The sequence below is a fragment of the Trichosurus vulpecula genome, chromosome 2 (assembly GCF_011100635.1).
Source record: "Trichosurus vulpecula isolate mTriVul1 chromosome 2, mTriVul1.pri, whole genome shotgun sequence".
Lineage (NCBI taxonomy): Eukaryota > Metazoa > Chordata > Mammalia > Diprotodontia > Phalangeridae > Trichosurus > Trichosurus vulpecula.
This window is the reverse complement of record NC_050574.1, coordinates 308,281,968-308,301,940: the sequence shown is the minus strand read 5'-3', so window position 1 is coordinate 308,301,940 and position 19,973 is coordinate 308,281,968. Positions and strand designations below refer to the sequence as shown.

Genomic DNA, 19,973 nt, shown 5'->3' with positions numbered 1-19,973 from the left:
TTACCTGTCAAGTATGTCATTTGTACTCAATGGACTCTTAGGTCCCTTCTGTCTGTAAATATAGGATCTTACAACCCAATGATCATCTTCAACATAGCGGTTCTCCAAACATTTCAGGGTAAATTTTTACAAATCCCACTGTTTCATTTCCCTTGTGCATGTCCTATGTCATGTTTCTCTGCTCATTTCCTAAAGTGCTTGGGACAGAGTCTTATAAATAGTAAACTCACCACAAATTTCTTTTAGGAAAAGGTAAATGGGCACAATTTATTACTCTTATGAAATAGTTTGCTTATCTTTCTCATACTTTTGGTTACCTTTTTGTAGATGTGTTATTTTGTCAAAGGTTTTCCCAATACATGGCTCTCAAAAATAAACATAGTATTTCAGATATCACGTAGAACAATTTACAGTACCCAAGTATTTATTACTTTACATGATGGGACTGTATGTCTATAAATGTAGTTTAAGTGTGCATTAGCTTTTTCTTTTCCCCAAAACAAGCCCCGTGAGAAAAGATTTCAGTAAAGAAGACAAGATATATATGGCCAAAAGTCTTCACAGGATTGCAGCTATTCATAAGATTTTTTTCCTTTATACTTAATGGGCTCCAGCATGGAATAAATAATAAAGATTACTATTCTACAGTTGAGTCAAATTAAGGTTGCAGCACTTGAGACTTCAGCACTGAAGTAGTTGTTGGCCTGAATACCAATTTGTGAACCATAAAGCTTAATGTCTCCTAGTTGCTCTTGTCTGAAAGTAGGCAACATCAAGGGAACTAAATCCAAATAAGGATTAACTAGAAATCCAGAGGGCATCTAGTGTCATTCTAGCACCATGTTGGCATCCATTCAACCCCATAACATTAACACTTACCATTCCTGGACAGAAGAACAGCCAAGTAGTCCTGAGAGTAAGAGTCGATGAACAACAGAAGGCTGGGTGTCTGGCCAGTCAAAAAATTAAATGCAATATTCTCCTTAGATGATGGCATAGCATCCACATAAATGGCTGAGGAGGAAAGACTTGTATTCTTGGTCACTGGATAAGGCTCTTGAAAAACATAGGTAATAGAGGTACCAGCTTCAAAAATTGCAGAAACCTCTGGAAGATATAAGAGAGGCATTACATTTGGAATTAGTCCAGTGTTTCACACAGAATAAATGCTCTATAAGTGTTTCCTTCATTACATTAACTATATCAAGAATTATAAATTCTTTAAAATTGGTCATTAAGGTCCTGAGAGGTAGTCTGGTGCCACGAAAGGAGATTTGGGCTTGTCAACAGACCTGTTGTGACACTTAAAATCTGTATGATGGTGAACAAGTGTTTGAATTGCTATGAATTGTACCTTCCTTAGCTGTAAAATGAAAATAATATTCAAATTGTCAAACTCTCATGTTTAGTGTAAAGAAAGAGCTTAGTAATACTTAAGGTACTTTATAAATGTGAATTATTATTATCATTTCTCTGTCATGTGGGAGATTTGGCTGTGGAAATGCAGAAGCTTATGAATTAGATGCAACAATGAGAAATGTTTCTTATTGGCAGAGCCATAACGTTTGAGGACCTGAGGGCCAGATCAGATGACCAAAGTCTGTCTCTTCTACCTCTAAGTCTATTATGCAAGGTTCTTATGATTCATGCAAATTGAGCAGGAAAGGAATGGTAACAGCAAAGAATCTATGTGATACTGACAACTTGTGTAGTACCGTAAGTATGCATGGAATAGTTATGCATGCAATAGAATATGCCTGGGAATACCAACCATCTGGACTAAATTTTGAAGAAATAGTCTTATAAGTAGGTTTGGAGATGCCAATAAAGTAGCTCTCCATACCATAAATTTGTTTATAAACAATCATTCGTATACTTGTACAGAGCCTTGCTTAATATATAGTAAATGAATGAGATGATAGCCCTTGGACTTTTACTTCGGTAGGCCCCACACCTGAAATTCTGGAAGGAGAATGTGAGTGCTATGGACTGAGAATAAAAAGGTAATTAGCCTTAGAAAATGAGCCTTTGCCCCTTCACTCCCTTCAAAAAAAAAAAGAAATAAAAACCCTCTTGTAGTGGAATCTATTCTTCTACCTTCTGAATGTAGTTACTGAATTTTGTATATCACAGCTAATCCTTATATTAATTTTTAGCTGGAATTCACCTGTAGAAAGAGGTTGGGGATAGAAGGAAAGCTGTGGTACAGTAAATAGAGTGCCTGGCCTGGAGTCAGGAAGACTTATCTTCCTGAGATCAAAGATGACCTCAGATACTTACTAGCTGTGTGACCCAGGGCAAGTCACTTAACCCTATTTTCCTCAGTTTTCTTATATGTAAAAACGACCTGGAGATAGAAATTTTAAAAATCTTGCCAAGAATGCTCCAAAATAGGGTCATGAGGAGTTGGGCACAAGTGAATACAAAAGAGCTCCACCACTAGGACAATGGAATATTTCCCTAAAGCCACAGACATACCTGGAGATCACTCCTTTTATAATTCTCAGTAAAGTCTTTATTAATTTCCCATTTTATGTGCAAAATGCTTATTTTCGTACCTCCCTTTTCAGGTTATCTATTTGGCTCTATCAATGGACCTAAACATGAATTTTGCCTTATATTGTCGGGACACATTATTGCTACTTCTTATAAAAAAAGTAACTAAAAATATCCATAGCAAAAACAAAACAAAATAAAGTTAAATATTTATGTGTGTTTCTTAGCAAATTAGAGATGTTACATCTTTTTACCATGATTTGGAAAAGGGATTGACATTTCTTATTTGTGTCACGGTATTAATACTCCTGCTTATGAAGACATGCAGTGAGGATATGTGACATGTGAAGTTTTTGGTTTATCATCAGCTGGATTCTAGCAGTTTCCTGAGTGCATTTCCTCAGGGAAACTCTGCCCAAATTTTAGGGTACTGTTTCCTACTTAGCAGAATAATGGCTTTTTTATTTGATCCTTCCTTTTTTTTCTTTTGTTAAAACCTTAGGCTACTTCAAGGCAATCTACTAAGAATAGGACAACAGCTACAGGCATAGATACTATGTGATCATAAATGTTTTCTTTAATTTTTCTTTGTACTTAGAGTAGTCAGTACCCCAAACATGCATTTTTTAGCCAGAAAGGAAAGGCAAGACAGATCAGTTGTACTTTCCAGTTTTACACTTTGGGTGCATTTTTGTTGGGGCATATATTCTGTGATCTTAAAAAAAAAAAACACTATTCTGAGAAGAGAACAAGAGGCTCCACTGGACAAAGAGATACATGACACACATAAAGTTAACATAAAGTTAACTTAACATAAAGTTAAGGACCCCTGCTGTATGGGATATGACATATTGAAAAGGAAACTAAAGTTCCTTGAGCTATAGGTCATCTATTTACACTCCTTCTCCCATTTAAGATTGAGATTTTGCAGAGAAAAGAAGACATGGAAAGTGAGCAGCCATTTATAGAAGACTGACAGGACACAATGTGTATTGCAGAACTGTCAAGTCAAGATTATTGTTTAAGACAGAGAATGACAGACTCTAGAGTCAGGGATGGGAGATCTTTTCAGAGTTGGAGAGAATATGTTCCCTGGAGATTTGCCTTTCAAAGGACATTTGCCTTTCTTTAAATTGAGAATGGAAATATCAGTAGTGAGGCAAAGAAATCTGCCCCAATAAAACATTATATCAGGATACTTTGTGATATATCAGGTACATAGAATAGCAGTAGGGTTCAGTAATATAATTATTCATAGGAGAAAATAGTTGAAAAAGGAAATAATAACACACAAGGTTTCAGGTACTTATATTCCAATACACAGATTATTATTAAAAATGAAATTATGATTTTAATATACAATTATTTCTTAAGTATTACCAACACCAAGTAAGATAGGAATCATGATTAAAATATAGAAATAAAAGGTATATCTCATTCAAAACAATAGATATGACAGAAAGGGAGAGAGGTTATGATGCAGATCAGGAATATTTACATCTATATTGTATGTATTTACGTGTGTGTGTGTGTGTGTGTGTGTGTGTGTTGGAAAAGGGAGCATACTAGAGAATACTGGCCTTTAAAACCCTTTACAACCTGGGCCCTTCCTACTTTTCAAGTCTTCATATAGTTTATCCTTATCAATATACTCTCTGATCCAATAATCCTGACCTCCCTGCTCTTCCTCCTACAAGATACTCTTAATTCCTGTATTTGTGCTTTTCCACTGCCTCTCTTCCAGGATATCCTTCTTTATTTCCCCACAACTATTTCTTTTTTTCCAATACTTAGTTAAATCCAACCTTCTGCAAATGGATTTTTACAGCTTCCCTCTTCCCTCGCCAATACCTTCCTTCTGTTATCTCATTTCATTTACACTGAATATATATTGTATGTGCAGGGTTGTTTTTGGGAGGGGGTTAATGCCATCTGCCCTATAGATTATGAGTTCCTTGAGGGTGAGCACATGCTTCTGCCTTTCTTTGAATCCTCATTGCTTTGCACAATGCCTGGTACTTAGTAAGTGCTTAATAAATGCCTGATGGAATTACTAGATGAAAATAAAGGGCTAGAAAAATAGCAGTATCAGTGTCGATGCATTTGGCAAAGACTCAGGCTTGATGAAAGAAATGGATCAAACATTCTCAATTTTAGAAACTAATAATAATAACAAAACTAGCTCAGATGCAAGCCATGATAGTGACAGAGATTCCAACTATCCTGACATTAGTTGATAGACTTAGCCCACTGACAGAAGAGCTTTTGACAAAGTTGCAAATTACTTTGTAGATTGTTTTTAATCTCTCATATGGTAGACAAAACAACAAAGTAAATCTAAATCCTAGAGGGAATTGGTTCATGAAATGGAAAGATGAAAACCTTGCAAGAAAAATATACCTCTCACCTTGAAGTTTTGGTTAGCTAAAATTTGGGGGAGTACTAGAAAGTCGCATTCATATTCTAAGTGATCACTCTGAGACCCTAAAAAGGGAGATAGCCCAGGAAGAATGCATAGGATTCAGATCTAAAAGGAAACTTAGAAATTTTTGTAGTCCAACCCTTTCATTTACAAAAGAGGATATAAAGAGTAAGAAAATCAGTATAAGGAGGATGGAACCAAGATGGGGGAGAAAATGCAGAGACACACCTTAGCTCTTCCAAATTCCTCTCTAAGCAACTTTAAATAATGCTTCAAAATTAGTTCTGGAGTGGCAGAATTCAGAAAAGGATGAGGTGAAATAATCTTCTAGCCCAAGACAACTTAGAAGGTTGTGTACTTTGTGGTAAAAGTAGAGCCCAGTTCAGTGTAGATAACACTCAGCAACCTAGTAGCAGGCCTTGGAAGCAACTAAATCTGCAGCAGTGGCTTCAGGAGCTCTCCACCCACAGATGGTAAGGGGTTTGGACAACTGGTCAGAAGGATATTATAGGGGTCCTTTTGCTGGCATCGGGTGCACAGCCCACACACAGATCTGAGGTATAGTCCTGGGTCACAGTCCTAGGTAGTAGACCAGGGTGAAGGAGAGCACTAGCACATCAAAGCTTGTGGCTGCAGTGGAGTTTGGAACCTGGTCACAGTTCCAGGGCTTGTGGTCACTCATAGACTAGAACTTAGGCCAGGAGAGTGGTGAACACACCTCTCCTTACCTCATACCATCTAGGAAGAAGAGAAATCTTACAGGCATCCAGAACTAGCTCTGAAAAAAAGCTGCACAAAAAACCCTGAAGCTTGAAAAAGGGACCCCTCAACTGCAAAAAGCAGGGCCCAAACTTAACATAAAGTGAAAAGTGAAGAAATTGGGTGGAAAATGAGCAAACACCAACAAGAACCTAATCATAGAAAATTACCATTGTGACAGGGATGATCAAAACCACAAACTCAGAAAAAGCCAACAAACTCAAAAGTACTACATCCAAAGCCTCAAAGAAAAACATGAATTAGGCTCAGTTCCCAAAAAGAATGCATGGAAAAGCTCAGGAAAGATTTTTAAGAATCAAATAAAAAAGGTAGAGTAAAAATTGTGAAAAGAAATGACAGTGATGCAAGAAAATCATGAAAAAATAGTCAAGAACTTGGTTAAAGGAGGCACACATAATAATGAAGATTATAACATGGTAAAAAACAGAATAGACCAAATGGTAAAAGAGTCACAAAAATCCAGTGAAGAGAAGAATGTCTTAAAGAGCAGAATTGGATAAATGTAAAAAGATATACAAAAACTCAATGAAGAGAAGGACTTTAAAAAGTAGAATTGGTCACATGGAAAAAGATGTACAGAAATACATGGAAGAAAGGAATTTCTTCAAAAGTAGAATTGAGCAAATAAGGGAAAAATGGACACAACATTGCTGAAGAAAGTTGTTCCCTAAAAATTAGATTTGTACAGGAAACTAATGACTCCATGAGATATCAAGAAGCAATAAAACAAAATCAAAAGAATAAAAAGAAGAATAAAATGTGAAATATCTCATTAGAAAAACAACTTACTAGGAAAATAGAACAAGGAGAGAGAATTTAAGAATTATTGGACTACCTAAAAGCTATGATCAAAAAAAGAGCATAGAGATCATCTTTCCAGAAATTATGAAAGAGCCCTGATATTGCAGAAAGAAAGGGAAAAATAGAAATGAAAAGAATCCACCAATACCCTACTGAAAGAGATCCCAAAATGAAAATTCCTGGTAATATCATATTCAAATTCCAAATCTCCCAGTTCAAGGAGAAAATATTGCAAGTAGTCAGAAAAAAACATAAAATAAAATGTCATTTAGCCACAGTCAGGATAAGACAAGATTTAGCAGCTTCTACACTAAAGGATCAGGGGGCTTGTAATATGATATTCCAGAGGGTAAAGGAGCCAAGATTAAACCCCAAAATCACCTACCCAGCAAAATTTATTATAATCATTAGAGAAATGTTTCTTATTGGCAGAGCCATTAAGAGGAAAAAATAGATATTCAATGAAATAGAAGATTTTAAGCTTCCTGATGAAAAGAGCAGATGAGTAAAACATTTGACATTGAAATATAAGACTCAAGAGAAGCAAAAAAAGGTGAGCAGGAAAAAACCAAACAAACAAAAGGGATTCAATACAGTTAAACTCTTTACATTCTTACATGGGAAGATAATACTAGTAACTCCTAAGATTTTTATTATTATTAGGGCAGTTAGAAAGAGTATACATGGAGCCGGGGCGGGGGGAGCCAAGATGGCAGCTGGAAGCAGGAACTTCCCTGAACTGCCCCCCAGGTCACTCCAAACACCTATAAAAAATGGCTCTGAACAAATTCTAGAAGTGCAGAACTCACAAAATAGCAGAGGGAAGCAGGGCTCTGGCCCAGGACAGCCTGGATAGTCCCTGGGTAAGGTCTTTAGCTCGGAGCTGGGAGTGGGAGCTGGGAGTGAGAATTAGGAGCAAAGCAGAGACCAGCATGAGCTGTGCCTGGACCAAACAGAATGGGAGCTGGGCGGCACAGACCCTAGCACCCTGAATCAGTGAGCTGTCCCAGTTACCAGACTTCTCAACCCACAAACACCAAATAAAACAGAGAAGGTTAGTGGGAAAAGCTGCTGCAACAGAGTGAAAGGAGTTCACAGTTCAGCCACTGCCCTGGGGGCAGCAGGGGTGATGCAGCTCTGAGGCTGCTTACAGAGCTACAGCTGCAGTTGCTTCTGGCCCCAGGCCCACCTGGTGGGAGGAATTAAGTGGCGGATTTGAGCGGGAGTGCAGAGCCAGCTTAGATCTGAGTCCAGTCCCAGCTGGAGGTTCTTGGGGGAGGAGTAGTGTTGGTGTGGTAGAGCTTGCTGTGTACAAATAGCTCTGAAAACAACAGCGCATCCTCTCAAGTTTGGGACAAAGTACTCTATACTCTACAAGCAGTCATACCCTGATGAAAAACTCAAGGGTCAAGTAAGTTGCCTGGGAACATGGCCAGGCAGTGAAAACAAATGCAGATTCAGACACAGAATTTGGAATCTTTCTTTGGTGACAAAGAAGACCAAAACATACAGCCAGAAGGAATCAGCAAAGTCAAAGAGCCTACATCAAAAGCCTCCGAGAAAAACAAGAACTGGTCTCAGGCCATGGAAGAGCTCAAAAAGAATTTGGAAAAGCAAATTAGACAAGTAGAGGAAAAACTGGGAAGAGAAATGAGAGTGTTGTGAGAAAACTATGAAAAACAAGTCAATGACTGGCTAAAGGAAACCCAAAAACATACTGAAGAAAATAACACCTTAAAAAATAGACTAACTCAAATGGCAAAAGAACTCCAAAAGGCCAATGAGGAGAAGAATGCCTTGAAAGGCAGAATTAGCCAAATGGAAAAGGAGGTCCAAAAGACCAATGAAGAAAATACTACCTTAAAAATTAGATTGGAGCAAATGGAAGCTAGTTACTTCATGAGAAATCAAGATATCATAAAAGACAATGAAAGGAATGAAAAAATGGTAGACAATGTGAAATATCTCATTGGAAGAACAACTGACCTGGAAAATAGATCCAGGAGAGATAATTTAAAAATTATTGGACTACCTGAAAGCCATGATCAAAAAAAGAGCCTAGATATCATCTTTCAAGAAATTATCAAGGAGAACTGCCCTGATATTCTAGAGCCAGAAGGTAAAATAGAAATTGAAAGAATCCACAGATTGCCTCCTCAAATAGACCCCAAAAAGAAAACTCCTAGGAATATTGTCGCCAAATTCCAGAGCTCCCCTATCAAGGAGAAAATACTGCATAATATGTTTAATAGGAATGTATATGTAGAGCCTATATCAGATTGCATGCCATCTTGGGGAAGGGGTGAAAAGGGAGGGGGAGAAAATTTAAAACTTTTGGAAGTGAATGTTGAAAACTAAAAATAAATTAACTTACTTTAAAAAAAAGAGTATATATAGACAGAGGGCAGCAGTATGAATTGAATATGATGGGATTGTATCTAAAAAATAAATTTAAGGGGTGAGAAAGAGGAATGCATTGGAAGAAGGGAAAAGGGAGATTAGAATGAAATAAATTGTCTCATATCAAAAATGGATGAAATATCGTTTACATTGGAGGGAAAGATGAGGAAGTTAGGAGGGAATGCTTGAACCTTATTTTCATCAGAATTGGCTTAAAGACTTAATAACATACATACAGAAATCTATCTTATCCTATGGGAAAAGAAGAGAGGAAGGGGAAAAGAGAAGGCAGGGGAGAGTGCTGATAAACATGAGGGCCAATTATGAAAGGTAATAAAAGTAAAATACTTTTGAGGATGCACAGGGTATAAAGACAGAGAGGATAGAATGAACAGAGGGAATTACAGGATGGAGGAAAATATACAGTAATCATAACTGTGAAAAAACTTTACAGTAAGTTTCTCTGATAAAGGCTTCATTTCTCAAATATATAGAGAACTGAGTCAAATTTGAAAAAAAAAAAGCACCATTCCCCAATACCTAAATGTCAAAGGATATGAACAGGAAGTTTTCAGGTGAATTAATCAAAGCTTTCTATAGTAACATAAAAAAGTTATCTAAATCACTACTGATTAGAGAAATGCAAATTAAAACAACTCTGAAGTACAATTGCACACCTATCTATCCTAATAGGATAGAAAAGGAAAATGATAAATATTGGAGGGGATGTGGAAAAATTGGGACACTAATGCACTGTGAGTGGAGTCATGAACTAATCCAATCATTCTGGACACCAACTTGGAACTATGCACACAGGATTATGAAACAATTCACACCCTGTGACCCAGCAGCACCATTACTAGGTCTGCATCCCAAGATATTAATAAAAAGAAGATCTACATGTAAAGAAAATATTCATAGCAGCTCTTTTTGTGGTGGCAACAAAGGAAATTGAGGTGATGCCCATGAATTGGGGAATGGCTAAATAACTTGTGGTATGTGATTGTGATGGAATACTATTGTGCTATAAGAAATGATGAGCAGAATGCTTTTGCAAAGATATACATGAACTGAGGTAAAGTGAAATGAGTAGAACGAGAACACTGTATTCAGTAACAGTAGTATTGTAATGATGATCCACTGTGAATACCAACTATTCTCATCCACACAATGATCCAAGGTAATTCTGAAGGACATGTGCTGAAAAATGCTATCCACCTCCAGAGAAAGAACTAAAAGTCTAAATGCAAATCGGAGCATACTTTTTTTAAACTTTCTTTACTTTTCTTGTTTTTTTTGGTCTATGTTCTCTTTCATAACTTGACTATTATGGAAACATTTTGATTGACTGGATATGCATAACCTCTATCAATTTGTTTGCTTTCTCAATGAAGGGATAGGGGAGGAGGGAGAAGATTTGAAACTCAATTTTTTAAAGTATGTTAAAAATTGTACATGTAATTAGAAAAATAAATATATTTTTTAAAAATATGAATCCAAGGTATTTTGAGGTTATGGACTATCTCTCTATCTATCTACATCTATTACATATCTATCTATATCTATTTATACATGTATATATGTGTATATATACATACATATATATATAGCAAGTTTTATTTATTTTTTAATATATTATATATGTAGGTAAAATGAATGTTAATCAACTAATTAATAAATTTCAATTTATCTGTAGTAATATAATATCTAACTTTTCATGATACATTTATGGAAATGCAAGGAATGACCTTTAAGAACCACAGTTTAGTCATATTATTATGTGATGAGGGCAAGCTGGCCAATTAATTGATAGTTTTTAGAGCATGCATAGACACTTCATTGTCTGCTTCATTGCCTAAAATATAGCCTTTAGAGGGTACACTATAAAAATCACTATACTCTAATGAATGTTTGATTAGTTAAAAAAGGAAGAGATCATCTCTTGAGATCATAAAATCTTAAATTTACAGTTGGAAGGGACTTTAGAGTTCAATTTGTTCATTTCACAAATGAAACAGAGGCCCAGAGAAGTAAAAACAAACAAAAAACCCAGGATTAAAGGACTACAATATATTTGAAGCAATATTTGAAGTTGAGTCTTGCTGACTCAAAAACTTTATCCACAACATCATGTCTTTGCTCTACCAGCCTTGCCTTTTTTATTCCTTTTTACTTATTTCTATTTATTTAATTTACTTATTATTGGGGAAGGGGCAGAGTTGTATTAGAATAATGATATTGACATAAAGTATCTATATTTAAGCAACATAACTGGTGATTTTCAGCAATATCTTTGTGTAGTCAAAATAGAAAATAATAGTAGAATTAGATTGTTTACAACTTACTGAGGAACTATTTTCAAAGAATGCTGGTAATCAATTGATTTCAACACAGAGGAACATCTCTGATGGTATGTTGGAAAGCTTTGTTCTTAACTTCATTCCATTTAATATTCTTATGAATATTAATTTTAAATTAATATATAGCAGTTTATCAAATTTTCAGATGACATAGCTGGGAGGGACTGCCAATATACTAGATTAAAGAAAATTTCATTTAAATCTTAATGAACTAGAATTGTGAACTAGGGCTAAGAATGTGGAATCTAAAACGGATAAATGTAATTTTTTACACTTAGGTTAGATATACAACAACTAAACGATTATATAAGTATAGGCTGGGTATACATGTAAAGTACCTGGAGTAGAGGATGAGATGTTTGAAGCCTTAGAAGACTGAAGACTATACTATATTTTAAAATTGAAAAAATAAAATTGAAGGTGGGTGGGGAAGAGGAGGCCTACTTCTAGAAGTGCCTGATGATGTGGCAAAATGGGGTCCAGTTCTTCACTTTATAGCAGCCTAACTCTAGGAACAAACCTGCATTGCCTGATGTCCATTACAAACAAAAGCATGTGTGTATATACATATATCGAGAGATTGAAAGAGAAAGAGAGAGAGAGAGAGAGAGAGAGAGAGAGAGAGAGAGAGGGAGAGAGAGAACCAGAAGGAAGTGAAGATTCCTACTATATTCTGTTCAGGTCAGAAAACATCTGTAGTGTTATGTTGAGTTCTGGGAGCTACATTTTAAGGAGGTCATTGTGAAGCTGGAGTACATACACATGAATGTAAATTTTGCCTTATTATAAGGAAGGGTATTATAATAATTAAATTTGCCTGAAAATAGAAAGTGCTGTCATATTAGGTAAGGGATTTTCTGATGAGGCTTAAAAGTAGAAGCTGAATGACCACTTATCCTGAATGAGTAATGGGGATTTATGAATTAGCTGGTAGATTTGGACTCTAAGCTTATATATTTCTAGGTAAGCTCTTCTCCTGTCCCATTGCTTAAATGTTCAGTTCCTGAAGGCATCAATTACTGAATGGCAGGATGCTATTTAGATGTGATTAACCATCAGGAAGAGTGAATGATGAGGTAAGGTGAAAATTATTCAGCACACATACATTTATGCCAAGATGGCGGCTGGTAAGCACAGACTAGAGTGAGCTCCGTACCCGAGTCCCTCCAAAAACCTATAAAAATGGCTCTGAACCAATTCTAGAACGGCAGAACCCACAGAACAGCAGAGGGAAGCAGGGCTCCAGCCCAGGACAGCCTGGATGGTCTCTGGGAGAGGTCTATTCCACACGGAGCTGGGAGCTGGGAGCTGGGAGCTGTGAACGGAGTGGAGCAGAGCCCAGCCTGAGCGGCGTGGACGATACAGACCAGAAGCCGGGCGGAGGGGGCCCTAGCGCCCTGATTCAGTGAGCTGCGGCAGTTACGAGACTTCTCAACCCACAAACACCAAAGACTGCGGAGAAGGTTAGTGGGAAAAGCTGCGGGAGTGGAAGGAGTTCGCGGTTCGGCTTCCAGCCCCGGGGGCAGCGGAGGTGGGGCAGCTACAGCTGCAGTTGCTTCCGGCCCCAGGCCCACCTGGTGGGAGGAAGTAAGTGGTGGATCAGAGCAGCAGTGCACAGCCTGCTGAAGATCTAAGCCCAGTCCGGGTTGGGGGTTCTTGGGGAAGGAGGAGTGCTGGTGTGGCAGAACTGGCACATACCCCCAAACGTGGAACATAGAACTCTGTAGTCTACAAGCAGTCATACCCCACTGAAAAACTCAAGGGTCAAGTCAGTTGGTTGGGAACATGGCCAGGCAGCGAAAACGCGCCCAGATTCAGTCTCAGACTTTGGATTCTTTCTTTGGTGACAAAGAAGACCAAAACATACAGCCTAAAGAAGACAACAAAGTCATAGAGCCTACAACCAAAGCCTCCAAGAAAAAACATGAACTGGCCCCAGGCCATAGAAGAACTCAAAAAGGATTTGGAAAAGCAAGTTAGAGAAGTAGAGGAAAAATTGGGAAGAGAAATGAGAAGGACGTGAGAAAACCATGAAAAACAAGTCAATGACTTGCTAAAGGAGACCCAAAAAAATACTGAAAAATACACTGAAGAAAACAACACCTTAAAAAACAGACTAACTCAAATGGCAAAAGAGCTCCAAAAAAGCCAATGAGGAGAAGAATGCCTTGAAAGGCAGAATTAGCCAAATGGAAAAGGAGGTCCAAAAGACCACTGAAGAAAATACTACTTTAAAAATTAGATTGGAGCAAGTGGAAGCTAGTGACTTTATGAGAAATCAGGATATGATAAAACAGAACCAGAGGAATGAAAAAATGGAAGACAATGTGAAATATCTCCTTGAAAAAACCACTGACCTGGAAAATAGATCCAGGAGAGATAATTTAAAAATTATTGGACTACCTGAAAGCCATGATCAAAAAAAGAGCCTAGATACCATCTTTCAAGAAATTATCAAGGAGAACTGCCCTGATATTCTAGAGCCACAGGGCAAAATAGAAATTGAAAGAATCCATCGATCGCCTCCTCAAATAGATCCCAAAAAGAAATCTCCTAGGAATATTGTTGCCAAATTCCAGAGCTCCCAGATCAAGGAGAAAATACTGCAAGCAGCCAGAAAGAAACAATTTGAGTATTGTGGAAACCCAATCAGAATAATCCAAGATCTGGCAGCTTCTACATTAAGAGATCGAAGGGCTTGGAATGCGATATTCCGGAGGTCAATGGAGCTAGGATTAAAACCTAGAATCACCTACCCAGCAAAACTGAGTGTCATGTTCCAAGGCAAAATATGGATTTTCAATAAAATAGAGGACTTTCAAGCTTTCTCAGTGAAAAGACCAGAACTGAATAGAAAATTTGACTTTCAAACACAAGAATCAAGCGAAGCATGAAAAGGTAATCAAGAAACGGAAATTGCAAGGGACTTACTAAAGTTGAACTGTTTTCTTTACATTCCTACATGGAAAGATGATGAGTATGATTCATGAGACCTCAGTATTAGGGTAGTTGAAGGGAATATGCATGTACATATATATATATATATGTATGTATGCATGTATATATATATATGTTTATGTATATATATAAGTGAATGTGTATGTATGTATATCTATGTGTATGTGTATGTATGTGTATATGTATATATATATATATGTGTTTATATATATATGGATATATATATGTAAAAGAGAGAGAGCAGACACAGGGTGAGTTGAAGATGAAGGGAAGATATCTAAAAGAAATAAAATGAAATTAAGGGATGAGAGAGTAACATACTGAGAGAGGGAGATAGGGAGAGATAGAATGGGGTGGATTATCTCGCATAAAGGTGGCAAGAGGAAGCAGTTCTATGGGAGGAGGGGAGAGGGCAGGTGAGGGGGGAATGAGTGAACCTTGCTCTCATCAGATTTGGCCTGAGGGGGAATACCATACATACTCAGTTGGGTATCTTACCCCACAGGAAAGAAGAGGGAGGAAGATAAAAAAAAAATAAAAGGCGGGGGGGATGATGGAGGGGAGGGCAGATGGGGGTGGAGGTAATCAAAACAAACACTTTGGAAAGGGGACAGGGTCAAGGGAGAAAATTCAATAAAGCGGGATGGGTTGGGAAGGAGCAAAATGTAGTTAGCCTTTCACAACATGAGTATTGTGGAAGGGTTATACATAATAATACATGTGTGGCCTAGGTTGAATTGCTCAACTTCTTAGGGAGGGTGGGTGGGAAGGGAAGAGGGAAGAGAATTTGGAACTCAAAGTTTTAAAATCAGATGTTCAAAAACAAAAAAACGTTTTTGTATGCAACTAAAAAATAAGATACACAGGCAATGGGGCATAGAAATTTATCTTGCCCTACAAGAAAGGAAGGGAAAAGGGAATGAGAGGGGAGGGGGGTGATAGAGGGGAGGGCTGACTGGGGAACAGGGCAACCAGAATATAAGCCATCTTGGAGTGGGGGGGAGGGTAGAAATGGGGAGAAAATTTGTAATTCAAAATGTTGTGAAAATCAATGCTGAAAACCAAATATGTTAAATAAATAAATTGCATTTAAAAAAATATATAAAAGGGAAGCAATGGAGAGTAGAAAGGATATACCAACATGTGCTTGTGAAAGATATGATTTCAAGGAGAGAAAAAAAAATTAATAGGAGTTATCAGGAAGAAAGGAACCAGAGAAAAAATTAAGCTAAATTTAGAACAATAAGATCTATGAGATGGCTGAACAACATAGCTAGAGAAATGCAGAGGGGTTCACAATACTATTTATTTGGACGTAGGACCTGAGCATATATCACTTGAAATGACACTATTATATGTCTTGGAAAGGGGACTTTAGTAAAGCATTTCTTCAATACATGAAACTTCTAGGAAACCAGAGAATTCTATGAGCAGAATCTATATTTTTCAGGAAGAGTAATTCACAGGCAAGTTCTAGTAGAAAGACATTAATGTTTTTACTGTCATAGCCCAGATTATAAGTCTGTTGCGATAAGATCTGACTTTTTTCAAATTTCCGTGCAATGGTCAGCACATTGTTATTTTACATTTCTGCGATATTCCTAAGGAACACAACATACTCCTCAGAAATTATTATACTACACAATGTCAAATCATATGGGGAGGGGTTAACAAGTTAGAAGTCGATCTGAATTAATGCAAAGCCTGAAATATAGCATATGGATTTGACCACTTAATCCACTGATAATTGAAAACTCCCTGATGAGAAAGTTCCCTCTATCAATGGCAGACCTGCATTTTCTCTAAAACTCAGAATCTTAGAGAGTTGCCCAGAACAGAGTTTTCAAACCCTCAGCATTGCAGTCTGCAGCAATCTCTGGAGAGACAGAACCAGATTAAAACATGATTGGGAAATTTTTAACAAAATTAATGAAAATAACATAACATAAGAAATGTTAATATGTGCTTTTGGAAGTTAATATGTGTACTCCCCTGGGATCCTTATATATAGTTGACTTGCAAGCATTTCTATCTGAGTTTGACACCACTGTGCTAGGTTATTGAGAGGTTGAGAGGCTTGCCCGGAGTCACAGAGATTGTATGTATCAAAGACTAAATTTTAACTCAGGTTTCCTGACTTCTAGGCTTGTTGTCTCTTCAATCTGCCTCTAGCAGTTGAGTAAATTATAAAGGATTATTAAATCAAATCAATTTTATTACTTTCAAATTCTAAGCATTACAGGAAGTAGGTACGTAAAGTATTAGTTAGTAGAGGACTTTGGAGTTTCTTCTTTAGTGAATAAACTTATAATTAGCATACGAAATGTTTGAATATAAATGTTGCTTTAAAGTGATTGAAATAGTTGCTCTTTATGTCACCTAATCAATACCCTTCAATTCTGGCTTATCCTCTATCCATAAAGATCATTTTTCATCAATGCAATTATTTTAAAGATAATTCAAAGTTAAGCTGTAATCAATGCTGTTGCATTTGTGCAACAAATTATGAGAAATTCTAAATTGATGGCATCAAACTAATCTGAGATTTCTGTAATAATATTCACCACCACCCCACCAATGGCATCATCATTATTTAGGGTAAGGGAAAAGAACACAGACCTCACGGTTGACTTCTGATTTTGGTTCAACTGTGTGGCTTTGATAAATCACAACTTCTCTGGGTTTCCTTAACTGTAAAATGCTAAAATTTGGACTAATTTTTCTCCAATGTCCCATCTAGCTCTAAAACATAGACAAAACAAAAACACTATGATTCTGTATGACCGACTTCATTTTTAAGGCCATAGAGATTAGTTAATGCTAAAAAAAAATCCCACAGCTTAGTCAGCAACGAGAATGGAAAGAGGTGCCTGACACTCAGCCTAGTTTTCTGTATCCTAGATTTTGTCGTCTTGCAAGTCTCATGCTGTATGTTTAATAAATGGGTGTTAATACCAGGCTGTAAAATGAATTGCTCTGGGTGACTCTGAAATTTAAAAAAAAACACTGAGAAACAGAACAGTATTTTTATTACTTACATGTTCATTCATCTCATCTTCTAACATTTTATCCTCACAACAATTGTGTGAAACAGGTAGGTTGCTAACATCCTGTATTTGATTATCCAGTTCTTCATAAAATGCCTTCTATCTAATTTAAGCCTATCCACTTAATTTATCTTTATATATCAACTGAGTAAATTGAGGCACAGGGAGATTAAATGATTTGCCTATAACCACACAGAAGTTTGGTGGAAGCATGGCTTTTGTGTCCTGATTTGAGTCCAATGGGTCCTGTACTGCTCCATGCTAACTCCCTATTAACTGTAAGAATGAAGCCTACCTTTTTTACAAAAGGGTCCTTCATATGGAGAGTTGGTACAGTCACAGAGGTAGCCATTATACTTCTCTACACACTTCCCTCCATTGTGACAAAGGTTGCCATAACTGCTGCAGTGTCCAGGACATCCAGGCTTGACTCCAGGTGTGACCTTGGCCTTTTCCTCAAGATCAAGTTTCTGTCCATTTAATTGCAAAGAGCGAATACATCCTAGGAATCCTTTTTGCCTTGATGCTGTGCCACCTGAGAGAGAGAGAGAGAGAGAGAGAGAGAGAGAGAGAGAGAGAGAGAGAGAGATTGAGATTAGGGTGGAGAAATCAAATTCTGTTTCTAGGATGAGTTCATATAACAAGTATAGGCTTATCATTAGCAATAGTCAGATAGATATTGATTAAAGAAACTTTGAGAGGAACTGTGTAGGAAACAAGCTTCACCAAGGTTGTACTCTTCTCACCTATTTCAGTCATTTCAAGAAATTATTTTTATGCTTTAAGCATAGTTCTTGGCTGAAAGGCCAATCCTGTGTTGCTGGTGTGTATCTAGAAAACTTGAAATGAAAGCATTACTCCCATTGACTTGCATAGCGAAGGAAGATAGCATGCTTCTCATTCCCCTCTCTAGAAAGTGAGGTCAAAAAAAAGATTGCATCCTATAATGTCCCACCAGAGGTAGCCAGTTTTGTTCCTCATAATCCATGGACAGAGAATTTGTGACTCATAAATACTGGTCCCCAGTTTAGTCATACAGGTCCTTCTTCTCCCACATTCTATTTTCACTCCCATTTCTGACATTTGCTCATCTATTTCTTCTTAGAATATCTTTTCAGTCTATTTAAATTGTAAGCCTTTTTCAAATCCTTCATGGAGGCTGTGTGACTTGCCTAGCTCATGGAGACTTCCTTTCCTTCACCTATTATTAACCTAAAGTTAGATCAACAAATTTCATGGAGTTATTTGGTAAAACCTATGTTTGGGCACTTGGAGAAATAGGAAATAACTAGAAGGATTCCTCACTGCTCTTAGATCTTAGATTTTAGAGAACAGTATTCCTGAAAATATCTTCAATGGAGGTCGCAGCTACATAATCATTGTTGCAGGGATGATCAGTAGAAATCAAAAGGAGAGACAAAGAATAAAGGTCCAAAAGAAAAGACCAGAAGTGGCTACATGAATAGAGGGAAGGGCATGCATGTATGTGGAAATAGAACTAGAAAAGATTTGGCAACTGATTGTATATATGGGGAGGTGAAGATGACATAAAAGTTTTGAACCTGAGTGACTGAAAGAATGATGCTGCACTTCCCAGTAATAGAGAACTCCACAAGAAGAGTGAATTTGAAGGTAAGAAAATGTAATGAGATATATGATAATGATCATAACTTTATCCTAGTCAAAATCAAAAAGGGGAAGGTGAAGCTCTTACCCGTTTACTACTTCCTCAGAGCAGAGAGCACAGATGCTGATAGATGCCTGTTGTAGACAGGAAATGATCTGGGAAAAAGGGGATAGACATCCTTGGGGGAGAGAATTTTCCCAAGGGCTTCTCTCTAGCAGCTGTTATAGATGCCCAAGGAGTAATTAAGTTAAACCTTCCTTGAAATGATGACAATATCAGAAGGGGAAGATTGTGAACTTGCATATATCTCTTGCGGTCAAGCTCCCACCGTGGTGACCGTTTTTATAGAACATCATGCCTTCATAAGACATCCCAGCAAGAATCATTTGATGACCCCTGCTATATCATCACAATTATTCATCATTATATCTAAAACATTCTATTTTCCAGAATAATTCCTCACAAAGCCACATAACCTGGAGAATTTAGCAGTATACAATATAATCATCCTCATTTTGCAAATAAGGAAATAAAGGCTGAGAGGTAACGTGACTGGTTCATATTCACACGACAAAGGTTAGCCTCCAAGTCCAGTGTTCTTTCCAGTATACTTTTCTGCTTATTTATCACTTTAATGTATAGTTGATCTAAGCCATGTCCAAAGAATAGAAGTAGGGAGAGTCTAGCAGTATGAAACCTCATTCAATATTTGGCAGTGCTTTAAGAGACTGTATTGTAGCTTTTCACTAAGTGGAGCTTCCACAGGGCACAGTGTCAAACCTAAGCTGTATTCTCCTGTCTATCTTAATATTTGGAGAGAGAAATTTTTAGCCACAACAAATCAATGCTAAGCCCAAGCAGAGCATACTGTGAGGTTTATTGTTTCATTCCTGATGTGTTTGGGCAAGGGGTAGAGGATTGGTATCAATGACATCTCTCCTCACCCCCAAACAAACACATGCCCTTGTCTGGGTGACAGCTGATTTAATAGTTTCAAAACTCTCCAGATTTTGAATGCAGATAACCTCTTATGTATATCATTAGGCTAGATCACTCACAGAGGTGGAGAAGGCAAGATATAT

The 19,973-nt window shown here is 37.3% G+C and overlaps 1 protein-coding gene across 1 annotated transcript in view; it reads right to left on the bottom strand.

Moving 5' to 3' along the window:
• The window catches only part of LOC118837074 (contactin-associated protein-like 5), a 213,989-nt gene that overhangs the window by 121,362 nt on the left and 72,654 nt on the right, over window positions 1–19,973 (bottom strand). The window contains exons 6-7 of the mRNA XM_036744078.1: window positions 17,560–17,799; window positions 880–1,107 (exon numbers count right to left, since the gene is read on the bottom strand). Coding sequence (XP_036599973.1) covers window positions 880–1,107; window positions 17,560–17,799 — 468 coding nt within the window. The remainder of the gene's footprint in view (window positions 1–879; window positions 1,108–17,559; window positions 17,800–19,973) is intronic.